This window comes from Colias croceus, chromosome 6 (genome assembly GCF_905220415.1).
Source record: "Colias croceus chromosome 6, ilColCroc2.1".
Taxonomy (NCBI): Eukaryota; Metazoa; Arthropoda; class Insecta; order Lepidoptera; family Pieridae; genus Colias; species Colias croceus.
Genome location: NC_059542.1, coordinates 4351833 through 4365698, shown reverse-complemented (window position 1 = coordinate 4365698; position 13866 = coordinate 4351833). Strand labels below are relative to the sequence as shown.

The 13866-nt window shown below is 31.9% G+C and overlaps 1 protein-coding gene across 1 annotated transcript; it reads left to right on the top strand.

Annotated features, from left to right (window-relative positions):
* The first annotated feature begins 980 nt into the window (after positions 1 to 980).
* LOC123692639 lies at positions 981 to 1898 on the top strand. The gene has a single exon (XM_045637403.1). The coding sequence runs from the start codon at positions 981 to 983 to the stop codon at positions 1896 to 1898; it is 918 nt and encodes a 305-aa protein (XP_045493359.1).
* The last annotated feature ends 11968 nt before the right edge of the window (positions 1899 to 13866 follow it).

Sequence of the window (13866 nt, the reverse complement as noted above, 5' to 3'; positions counted from 1 at the left end):
AAACGATGCCAATAAATGTAGTATAGGTCAATTTTTTGTAGTCTTATTAGTTACTTAGAAAACATCATTGATATCGTTCGAAGTAAAAAATATAAATAATAGCGTGTTGATTAGTTTTGGAATGGGTTCCAAATTGATTGTAGTTTATTGTAGTGGCCAGAAAATTCTTTATTTGCGTTGTTTTATCTCAAATTATTGCAAGAAGGTCACAATAACAAGATTTTAAAAAATAAATAACACTTGTTCAAAAACTACAAACGATGCCAATAAATGTAGTATAGGTCAATTTTTTGTAGTCTTATTAGTTACTTAGAAAACATCATTGATATCGTTCGAAGTAAAAAATATAAAATATAATCCAGCAGCTCTAAGAAAAAAGTAGTGTCTAAAAAAGATTTAATGAAGAAAAAAACAATACATATGCTATTTTATGTAATAAAATAATCATAAATATTTATATGCAATTACAAGAGTGATATGTGATATAACTTAGTACTACCATTTGTTATTTTTTTATAATTTCAACTAATAATAAAACTACAAACGACACGAAATCCAAGGCTCATAATTGTTTTGAATATATTAACTTATTGAACACTAATTTTTTTGTTTTTTATTGCTTACAGGGGTTTAGCAGCCACTACAAACATATGAGTTTAGCTACAATCAACTACATTGTTTGTAGTTTTTGAACAAGTGTTATTTATTTTTTAAAATCTCGTTATTGTGACCTTCTTGCAATAATTTGAGATGAAACAACGCAAATAAAAAATTTTCTTGCCACTACAATAAACTACAATCAATTTGGAACCCATTCCAAAACTAATCAACACGCTATTATTTATATTTTTTACTTCGAACGATATCAATTATGTTTTCTAAGTAACTAATAAGACTTCCCTTTCCCTAAGCCTGTGAATGCTGGTGTCCCACAAGGTTGCGTTCTGTCTCCCACTCTGTTCCTTCTGCATATAAATGATATGCTGCTCAACAGCAGCATTCATTGCTATGCAGACGACAGCACTGGTGATGCAGTTTACACCGGCCGTAGCAATGTCTCTCAGGATCGCGTCATTGAGTACCGGAACAACCTCGTGTCTGAAATTGAGGCTTCTTTAGACGAAGTTTCTAATTGGGGTCGACTAAACTTAGTCGAATTCAACCCGAAGAAGACACAGGTTTGCGCGTTTACCGCAAAAAAGCTTCCCTTCGATGTAACCCCTATTTTTCAGGGCACTCCTCTATCAGCCACAGCTAGTATTGGTATTCTCGGTCTCGAAATCTCGAGTAACGTGCAGTTTTCCTGTCATTTGGAAGGCAAAGCCAAGTTGGCTTCTCAGAAACTTGGTGTGCTCTGTAGAGCGGGACAGTATTTCACGTCGCGTCATCGCCTAAATCTTTATAAGGCGCAAGTCAGGCCGCACATGGAATACTGTTCCCATCTCTGGGCCGGGGCACCCCAGCAATACCTCCTTCCATTTGACCGCATTCAAAGGAGAGCTGTACGACTCGTTGGCGAACCGAGTTTCACCGATCGGCTTGATACTCTGGCGTTGCGAAGAGATATCGCTTCCTTATGCGTTCTCTATCGCATTTACTATGGGGAGTGCTCTGAGGAATTGTTTGGAACATTACCCACCGCTGAGTTCCATTACCGCACAGCCCGCCATAAACAGAAATACCACCCTCACCACCTTGACTGCTGGCGGTCGACAACTGTGCGCTTTAAACGGAGCTTCTTTCCGCGCACAACATTTATATGGAACCAGCTTCCTAGTACGGTATTCCCGAATGGTTACAATCTGGGGACCTTTAAGAAGAGAGCGTATTCTTTCCTAAAAGGCCGGCAACACACTCCCAATGTCCCTGGCGTTGTGGGTGCTTATGGGCGACGCTGAACGCTTACCATCAGGCGTCGCGTCTGCTCTGTTGCCTCCTCTCTCATAAAAAAAAAAAAAAAAAAAAAAAAAAAAAGACTACAAAAAGTAACTAATGAGACTACAAAAAATTGACCTATACTACATTTATTGGCATCGTTTGTAGTTTTTGAACAAGTGTTATTTATTTTTTAAAATCTTGTTATTGTGACCTTCTTGCAATAATTTGAGATAAAACAACGCAAATAAAGAATTTTCTTGCCACTACAATAAACTACAATCAATTTGGAACCAATTCCAAAACTAATCAACACGCTATTATTTATATTTTTTACTTCGAACGATATCAATGATGTTTTCTAAGTAACTAATAAGACTACAAAAAATTGACCTATACTACATTTATTAGCATCGTTTGTAGTTTTTGAACAAGTGTTATTTATTTTTTAAAATCTTGTTATTGTGACCTTCTTCCAATAATTTGAGATAAAACAACGCAAATAAAGAATTTTCTTGCCACTACAATAAACTACAATCAATTTGGAACCCATTCCAAAACTAATCAACACGCTATTATTTATATTTTTTACTTCGAACGATATCAATTATGTTTTCTAAGTAACTAATAAGACTGCAAAAAATTGACCTATACTACATTTATTGGCATCGTTTGTAGTTTTTGAACAAGTGTTATTTATTTTTTAAAATCTTGTTATTGTGACCTTCTTGCAATAATTTGAGATAAAACAACGCAAATAAAGAATTTTCTTGCCACTACAATAAACTACAATCAATTTGGAACCCATTCCAAAACTAATCAACACGCTATTATTTATATTTTTTACTTCGAACGATATCAATGATGTTTTCTAAGTAACTAATAAGACTACAAAAAGTAACTAATAAGACTACAAAAAATTGACCTATACTACATTTATTGGCATCGTTTGTAGTTTTTGAACAAGTGTTATTTATTTTTTAAAATCTTGTTATTGTGACCTTCTTGCAATAATTTGAGATAAAACAACGCAAATAAAGAATTTTCTTGCCACTACAATAAACTACAATCAATTTGGAACCCATTCCAAAACTAATCAACACGCTATTATTTATATTTTTTACTTCGAACGATATCAATGATGTTTTCTAAGTAACTAATAAGACTACAAAAAATTGACCTATACTACATTTATTGGCATCGTTTGTAGTTTTTGAACAAGTGTTATTTATTTTTTAAAATCTTGTTATTGTGACCTTCTTGCAATAATTTGAGATAAAACAACGCAAATAAAGAATTTTCTTGCCACTACAATAAACTACAATCAATTTGGAACCCATTCCAAAACTAATCAACACGCTATTATTTATATTTTTTACTTCGAACGATATCAATGATGTTTTCTAAGTAACTAATAAGACTACAAAAAATTGACCTATACTACATTTATTGGCATCGTTTGTAGTTTTTGAACAAGTGTTATTTATTTTTTAAAATCTTGTTATTGTGACCTTCTTGCAATAATTTGAGATAAAACAACGCAAATAAAGAATTTTCTTGCCACTACAATAAACTACAATCAATTTGGAACCCATTCCAAAACTAATCAACACGCTATTATTTATATTTTTTACTTCGAACGATATCAATGATGTTTTCTAAGTAACTAATAAGACTACAAAAAATTGACCTATACTACATTTATTAGCATCGTTTGTAGTTTTTGAACAAGTGTTATTTATTTTTTAAAATCTTGTTATTGTGACCTTCTTGCAATAATTTGAGATAAAACAACGCAAATAAAGAATTTTCTTGCCACTACAATAAACTACAATCAATTTGGAACCCATTCCAAAACTAATCAACACGCTATTATTTATATTTTTTACTTCGAACGATATCAATTATGTTTTCTAAGTAACTAATAAGACTACAAAAAATTGACCTATACTACATTTATTAGCATAGTTTGTAGTTTTTGAACAAGTGTTATTTATTTTTTAAAATCTTGTTATTGTGACCTTCTTGCAATAATTTGAGATAAAACAACGCAAATAAAGAATTTTCTTGCCACTACAATAAACTACAATCAATTTGGAACCCATTCCAAAACTAATCAACACGCTATTATTTATATTTTTTACTTCGAACGATATCAATGATGTTTTCTAAGTAACTAATAAGACTACAAAAAATTGACCTATACTACATTTATTAGCATCGTTTGTAGGTAAAATAGGCTGAAAAAAGTAAGGTTTTTTTTAAAGCGGGTTCCAGCGTGACGGAGCTCGAGACTACGGGGATTAAAATGAATCTTCCAAATAATAATGAGAATACCTAGTTATATTATATATAGACATTACGGTAATACAATAAGGTTTTTTTAAACGTGTTTTCGTTTATATCATTAAGAATGATGTGCTTAATATCTACTAAAATACCTATTCATTGAAGAAAGTAAACAAACATTCTATATCTACAAATGTGAAGTAAAAAACCACTGTGATTTTTAATTATTATGTGCGTAATTCGTATTAGTACAATAATTTCTAGAATAATGATTTCAATTTAACTGTAGAAATTAGAATAAGCGGAGTCTGTAACTTACCCAAAAAACAATATGCCAAAGTTTTTCACTATAATCTTACAACAATTTGGTTAAATGATAGTGTTTATTTTTACGTTGTATATATATTCTTTAATTAATATCCAAACTATTAAAAATATATGGTAGCAAGTACGCGGTACGACGTCGCGTAGGCCATAGTTTAAATTCATTAAATAAGAGGTGTTATTTAAAATATCAGTGAGAGTTTATTATTTGACATTTGGTGTTGAAAAAGTTTTCCTTAACAAACTGAAATTTGATTAAAAAAATTAATCGAAAAATAATAAATAAAAAATCTGTTCAATACGGACAAACAAGACAGCAAAGCCTTGCTGTCTGATTTCAAAAAATAGTTTTTTATGCCCATGGTATTTCCATTTATTTTTACACAACGGAAAAAAACAAAGCACCTACCAAAAGTGTATCATATATTTATATCCAACGATGATCATCATAATATAAACAAAAAAACTACTTAGCATTGGATATTATAGGTATATCCACTTTTTCGAGTCACGTTCTGAAACGTGTTTTTGCAAGAGATCAGAGTTCTCATTAATTAATAACCAACATTTAAGTATATCCGAATTTTTAAAACCAAAAGCTGAAGGTTAAAGAAAGGAACATTTTGTATTAAATATATATTTATTTAATTTTATCATCTTGAGTTTACGTCATCAAAATTGTTGTTTTTTATAAGTAGAGTATACTGTGAAAGCGTCAGAGCAGAATCGACCCTATATAAATAAGATATAGTCGTGCAAAAGGTACCTAATTCATAATGTATAATTATGAATTCAAAGAGATGAGTGACGGGATATACCTACTTACTACATTTTTACTTGTCAAGCGTAATAAACGTCTTATATTGTCATCCTGCTAATTTCCAAAGTTATAATTCGTAGCCTATGTTCGTAGCACATAATATGTTATAGGATGGTTATACGACATAGGTAGGTATATTCAGTAGGCGCTTTACGTTGTCTATTTGATGCTACTCAGTTTAATCAAACATTGAATATATTTACTAAATATTACTACGCCGTAAAGCGTTTTTAATACAACTCTACGCCTAACAACTTGAAGTAGGTATTAAGTAGGTATCTAGTCATACAATATTTATCAACAAGAGTTTAATATAAGGGCCATGTATACAATATTCTGAGTTAAAAGTAATAAAGTAGTTGAATTAGATGTCTACATTTAATGAGATTCCAGATGGACTCTGAATTGCAATTAAATTATACCAAGGATATTGTTGTATGCATAATGTACATAATATAGATATATAAGTTATAAAAAATGTGAATTTACCTTGACTAAATATAAAAAATAGGCCTCTCATATCCTTAGCTATTAAGTGTTAATTGAAAACAGGCTCGTAGCAACCGACTTATAGCCTGTCGTCATTTCGCATAAAATATATACCTATCTATATCCTAATAACGTTGATAGTAGGAATTTATTAAGAGACGAGCTTAAATTTGCACCAGATCCCTCGAACTCGTCGTACAATCATACATGTTTTCGCCACGTGATTGAAAGCCTGATAGAAACGTGAATATGAAAATGATCGGATGATGCGATGATGCTTTTCGCCATGAGGTCCGACAAGTTTTACCTATAATACATATAGATAGGATATTTTATCAGCAACCGGTCGCCATACATTACACTAAATGTGAATATTATGGTGAATATCAATAAATGTGGCTCAAAGGTTTGACTAAAGCCTGTTTCAGATGAAAATAATATTTCCGTAGTGTGTACAATGTGTATATTCCGGAATTTATATTATGTACAAGGACTTCTGCTTATATAATGATTACCTACTTTGTTATATCTGTTTGAACATGAAACATATAAGTAAAATAAACACTTAAACTACTGTCCATCGTGGACGCGACCTTTGAACGTACACAGGTATTGATGTGCAAATATTTATAAATTTGTACAAAAACGCGTTTTATACACTTATTCCTACACTTAGCATCGATTTTCTTAAATCCTCTCAACATTAATGACGGTATTAACTACATACTTTACTACTATTTTGATGTCTAATGTCAATATTCATCCACTTCAATGAACAACTTTCTATTTGGAATATCTTAACGGAAATAGCAGGCGGAAATAGCAAATACAGATTATTGTTTTATTTTTTATAAAGAAAATCTATCTCAATTAATTGGAACAAGTGATTGAAGATTTTTTATATAATATGTTAAATGACACTTATAGATATCAGTTATTAAAAAGTAATTAAACTTTGTTATGTTATCATATGTTTGTTGTATGTGTCTCAGCATTTAAAGTTCCTGATTACAACAAGTTTTGGACCAAAGCAGGAACTCATGTTTCTTTTTTAAATAAGTAAACAAAATCTGTTAATTTCCCTATAATATTCGAATGGTGATTGCAAGTTATTAATAAGAATTATCTCAGGGTCTTTAGTTTCTTCCTACTCAAGGTTTGTTGTGCTGAAAGAGTATATGCTGTAAACTAAAATAAATATAAAGTGACATGTCACTTACCTACAATAGGTTCATCTAATACATAACTAATAGCACCTGTAGAGTTAAACCTCACATTCAATAGAAGAACTGAAAAAAAGATGATTTTATTATGTCAGAGCAAGCAAAGGGGCAGATGAGCCACCTGGTGTTAAGTGGTCAGCACCGCTGATAAACACTTGTAACACTAGAAGTGTTACAGGTCTTTTATGATTAGTAAATATTATGTAACACATCTTAAAACGCGTTAAAAATAACTAAAATATATTCATAACTTCAGCATTTTTGAGCCAAAAATAGAACCTGGAAGAGAAAATATAGAAACTAAATAAATATCTTATGTATTTATTTTATTCGGCTGGTTATTTTAATCCACATTTTTAATGCTCCTACAAGATGGCTTCATTTATATCCTTGAATTATGTACCTACTCTGGTATACAATAAAAAAGTATTTTTTAACGTTTTAGACGGGTCTACACAATGTTTACACACCACCTTTTTTATTGCCTTCAAATGATTTAAACCTCTTATTTTTATTTACGATTTCACATTTTATAAATGTACAGTTTTCACGGATTTGGATGTAATTTTTATAAAATGTTTGTGTGATAAGCGATCGCCCGATAGAAACATTATTCAAATTGCCTATGTTTGTAATAATCTATATACCTACCTATCTTTCTATTCTTTGTGAAGCATAATATCTAGCAAAGTTATTTCAGTAAATTGCATTGGCTACTCACACTTACAAATTAAATTAAGCTTAACATTGAAAATTTTCATAAGATACCTAGTTCTCGTTATAAAGGATTTCGTAACGGTCATTGCACATTTTCTTACTCAACCAATTGTTTAATAAACTTACTGGGCTATTTCCCCAAGGTAATTAAAAATAAGGTTAATTTAACGTTGTTTATTGTTCACACCAGTGAATAAAGAATGAATATATAGACAACTATTAGGCCAGGGCATATTTTTAATGTGTAATAGTCATAACATAAAAATTAATATAGAGTTAAATAATTTTTGGTAACAACGAGGGCAGACTAGGAAATATTTATGGAGAAATATTACAGGTTACATACAGTTTTAAATGTTTTTGAGAGATACATCAATCATAAAATAATGAGGAGCGCTAATTAAAAATATAGCTATTTTAGATACTGACATATTCTAGATATTAATATTTTATCTCTGTGCAAATGACTTATGGTTGTAAAATTACCTTTTATTTCTTCTGTAACACTGAAAATGATATGTTATAAGTATCAATAAACTTTAAATTATCAGGTCAATGCCCTCCTATAAGTACATTAAAGTATTACAATTTTTTCTTAAAATTACTTTGTTGATAAGATTTATTGTTTCAAGATAATGTTACTTGTAATGTGTCTTGATAGTTTATATAATTTTTTCGCTAAAACGTGGTTGGGGTGACTTTTTTTTACTATGCCCCTGCATATACAATATATGTATTTTACTAAAAGTGTAACTATTTAGACATATTATATGAAATTAAAAAGAATGCGTGCAATATTTCTAGCCTACTTAACGCGGAATTTATGTTTATTTTCTAATATATACTTCATCAAAATATTTTGGAAATAGGTAGATAATAAACTTCACAGAGTAATGTAATACAATGAGAACAGCTATATTTGAAATTTCAAATATGTTTTCGGTTACTATTACATTCGTTTAAATTCTGTAGCTTAGAATTGCGATACTGTCATAATTATAGTCATTGTGCATACACTTTACAGAAGTATTGACGCATCTACGTACCTACTATCAATGATGAAATAATGAATACTCAAATATAAAAGCACAGTAAAAAAGCAACTGAATTAACTATAATCATCACCAGTGACTTTAATGTTCCAAAAATAAATTAAGACGCTAGGTACGTTTAATTTAAATTTTAATGTTTAGAAATAATGTTTGCAAGTGAAACTTGTAAACGAAATGAAAAGTTTCTAGACACTTAAATGCTTAAAAGGTTTTGGGCCGTGAGTCATGAGTTTCGTTTATAGCCAGATAAAAATCATCTTCATTAGACCGTAAATGAACCCGTGTGGGTAATTTTACAAAAGAACATATATTTTGGCTCACAAACTTACGATGTCGTCATAATTTTTATAAAAAAATAATTTTATTGCCATTTATAAAGTCAATGTACTATTATAATGTTTGCAATATTCCATGTTTTACCTGAGCAACTATGTGTTTTAATTAATGTAAATAAATACACAATACATTATATTTAAATCATGTTGCGGTTAATTTGAAAACCCAAGTTATTAGTAATGATAACGAAAACATCGTTAATCATAAACAATTAGAAACTATTAGCAAATTGATCGAATAGACACTGGACTGATTGAGTGACGGAGTGATTACGCAATTATTTCTGGATGAACCCCATAATTTAATAAAAATATATTTTTTCAATAATTAACTTATAATTACGAATCTTTTATATTTATACTAATACTATTAATTTCAAAAGAATCAAGTATCCCTTTTATTAAAATAAATATGAATTTTAGTAACAAAATATTTTTAACTTTTTGGTGGTAATAGTTACAAGCACTGAGTTATTATAATATTTAAATAATTTGAATATGAACTATAATAATAAGCCAAACAGTAACCGATCATACTGCTTCAACACTAAATAGTGTACTTTACCTACTTCTGGAAAGCGTAGATAATATAGAGCAAGAGTGTTTCTGCTCTATATATTATTGTCTACACTTTGTTTGTTATTTTGTGTTCATTATCCGGATTTTTCGCTATAGGATATGATAATTTATAAAAGCGTGTACTTCTAGTTATATTTAATGAATCAGCTATAAGCTCAATAATATCTTTTATTATCACTTAGGCTAAGCGCGCACCACGACTTTCTGCAGCGTGATTATTTTATCGCAGAAATACAACGTATGAATTACTATGACAATGCGCGCACATACGTTTAAATAATCGCAGTGATTTTAAAATTGTGATTTGTCACATTTTGCTGCGACTGCTCGCGACGCGATTGTCGCCAAAATCAAATGCAGAATATGAAATTGTATGGTACCGCGCGCATTGCGATAATAGAATCGCACACTCGGGCCCGGCCGGCACTTCACTTGTGTTTTGTCTGTCCAACAGTAAACATCGTAGTGGTATAGGTAGGTACTGTTTGGTAAACATAAACTCAGTAATCAGTCAAAAGTTTGAATTTATTTATTTATTTAACACTTTATTGTACAAGAAACAAAATATACATAAAGGTTCATCATCATCATCAGCCCATATACGTTCCCACTGCTGGGACACGGGCCTCCTATGAGGGTACAGGCCATAATCCACCACGCTGGCCAAGTGCGGGTTGGCGGATGACACATGTCGTCGAACTTTTTAATTCTTCGACATGTCGGTTTCCTCACGATGTTTTCCTTCACCGTTCGAGCAGTGGTGATGTTACAACATGCGCAGATAAATTGAAAAATCAATTTATTTCCTGCGCGCTCGCCTGGTCTCGAACCACGGACTTATCGATTCGAAGTCCGAGGTCTCACCACTGAGCCACCACTGCTCAAAATAAAGGTTACAATAATAAAAAAAATATAAAAGCACAAAGGGCGGCCTTTTGGCGGAATATTCATTCTATAATAGCCAAAGAATTTTTTGGGATACATCCGAAGTTCATTGTATGTCTGACCCGCGGCATCGCCCGCGCAGTCAAAGAAACCCGCATAGTTCCCGTTCCCGTGGGATTTCCGGGATAAACCCGATCCTATGTCCTTTCTCGGGTATCAAAATATCTCTATACCAAATTTACAGACAGACAGAGTTACTTTCGCATTTATAATATTAGTATGCATAAAAGAAGCTTTTGACAATTCTATCTGCTGTAAAAGAATGAGTCCAATATAGACGAATTTTCTTTTTTTTTTTCTTCTTATCCTCCGAAGTAGTAAATAAAGACAAGCAACTTGTACGAAATCCATGATGAAAGTGAGTAAGGATCACTATTAAATTATCGCTGTGCGCGCACCGTACTCTCTGCGATTTTCTACAGCGCGATTTTGAAATCGTGTCGCAAAAATTAAAATCGTGGTGCGCGCTTAGCCTTAGGACTTGGGACTTCGACTAACGCGCTTAGGCTAAGCGCGCACCACGACTTTCTGCAGCGTGATTATTTTATCGCAGAAATACAACGTATGAATTACTATGACAATGCGCGCACATACGTTTAAATAATCGCAGTGATTTTAAAATTGTGATTTGTCACATTTTGCTGCGACTGCTCGCGACGCGATTGTCGCCAAAATCAAATGCAGAATATGAAATTGTATGGTACCGCGCGCATTGCGATAATAGAATCGCACACTCGGGCCCGGCCGGCACTTCACTTGTGTTTTGTCTGTCCAACAGTAAACATCGTAGTGGTATAGGTAGGTACTGTTTGGTAAACATAAACTCAGTAATCAGTCAAAAGTTTGAATTTATTTATTTATTTAACACTTTATTGTACAAGAAACAAAATATACATAAAGGTTCATCATCATCATCAGCCCATATACGTTCCCACTGCTGGGACACGGGCCTCCTATGAGGGTACAGGCCATAATCCACCACGCTGGCCAAGTGCGGGTTGGCGGATGACACATGTCGTCGAACTTTTTAATTCTTCGACATGTCGGTTTCCTCACGATGTTTTCCTTCACCGTTCGAGCAGTGGTGATGTTACAACATGCGCAGATAAATTGAAAAATCAATTTATTTCCTGCGCGCTCGCCTGGTCTCGAACCACGGACTTATCGATTCGAAGTCCGAGGTCTCACCACTGAGCCACCACTGCTCAAAATAAAGGTTACAATAATAAAAAAAATATAAAAGCACAAAGGGCGGCCTTTTGGCGGAATATTCATTCTATAATAGCCAAAGAATTTTTTGGGATACATCCGAAGTTCATTGTATGTCTGACCCGCGGCATCGCCCGCGCAGTCAAAGAAACCCGCATAGTTCCCGTTCCCGTGGGATTTCCGGGATAAACCCGATCCTATGTCCTTTCTCGGGTATCAAAATATCTCTATACCAAATTTACAGACAGACAGAGTTACTTTCGCATTTATAATATTAGTATGCATAAAAGAAGCTTTTGACAATTCTATCTGCTGTAAAAGAATGAGTCCAATATAGACGAATTTTCTTTTTTTTTTTCTTCTTATCCTCCGAAGTAGTAAATAAAGACAAGCAACTTGTACGAAATCCATGATGAAAGTGAGTAAGGATCACTATTAAATTATCGCTGTGCGCGCACCGTACTCTCTGCGATTTTCTACAGCGCGATTTTGAAATCGTGTCGCAAAAATTAAAATCGTGGTGCGCGCTTAGCCTTAGTCAAACGGTTTTGACTGATGTTCGCAGTCAAATTTGGTTTTAACCGGCAATGATTTGGCTGTAACATATAACAATTTTACATAATTTGCCATTGTTATTTTTTAAGGCTAATGGATGCAATGCTTCTTAAAACGAAAAACAAAATGAAAATGGGAACTTTAATAAATGCATGTAGGTATTTAAGTTTATAATAATGACCGTAGCAATCAATGTGGTATAACCAGTTATTACCTACATATTATGTTACTAATACTGCTTTGTAATAAGGAATATAAATCTTTAAAGTTTTTGCTATTATTATGTACTAAATAGATGACCAAATACACAATTCATAACTACATAGACGTCAAAAAGATGAATGTTTGCTAACAGAGCGAACTTGAAGTTTTGTGTTAATATCATATTTATATTTACTCAATATTAGGGTTTTAATAAACAATCTACAGTGTGTCTTTAACTATGCTATTTTTATGACCAATAAAATAATTTATAAGAGGTAAATAAAGTTATATAAAATAACTCAGCTTATCAATTTACCGTCTTGCTAATTAAATATAAGAAACATAACAAATGAAATACTTACATTTGATATTATCATAATAACTAACTATGGGAACACAGTTCTTTTTTGTTTTACCTACTTTAAAAAGTTTTAAACAGTCGTTAAACTTTTTATTCATTAGAAAAATCCCACGAATTTACGGTAAACGGTAAACATCTATTGGTTTTTATTGTATAATTAAAAAATATACAATAACAAATTAATTTTAAATGCAGAAAAAAATAAAAAATTAGGCGTTATAAATAATCTATCCATTCTAGTCCTTTTTTCAGGTCATTTTTTTCCAATGAACAAAAATCATAGTCAAACAAATACATCCGTATTTGGATGGACTCAGTGTGGTTTGATTTTGTACTTGAAATTACAAGGTAAGGTTGAAATTTGAACACGACCTTCTCAAATCGGCAAATTGCGAGACCATCTACGTCGACGGTGTCAATACGGAGTCAACGTCCTTGTGCTTGGTGAATATATAAAATAATAACATTACTGCGCTTATTTTATATATTACTAGCTTTCATAAATAATATGCCTAAACCTTCCTCTTGAAACACTCTATGTATTTAAAAAAGGCATCAAAATCCGTTGCGTAGTTTTATGGATTTAAGCATGCATACTGCATGGGGACATAGAGACAGAAAAAGCGACTTTGTTTTATACTATGTAGTGATATACTGTACTACTGTACTGTACTATATGTACGAAACATGACCCTGAAAGATTTATAAGCTGGGATTTTATGGCACTTGCATGTAATTGCTTAAAATTAGTTTCCATTTCTATTTATCTCACTAATATTATAAACGGGAAAGTTTGTAAGATTTTTTTTAAATCTATTCAGCAAAAAATGTAAACGAAGCCTGCATTATTTGAAAGCTCTATCATAAATTACAATTAGTATAGATACCA

Excerpts from the sequence above, each read along its gene's own strand:
- LOC123692639 (XM_045637403.1), top strand. The coding sequence starts at position 981 with ATGCTGCTCAACAGCAGCATTCATTGCTATGCAGACGACAGCACTGGT.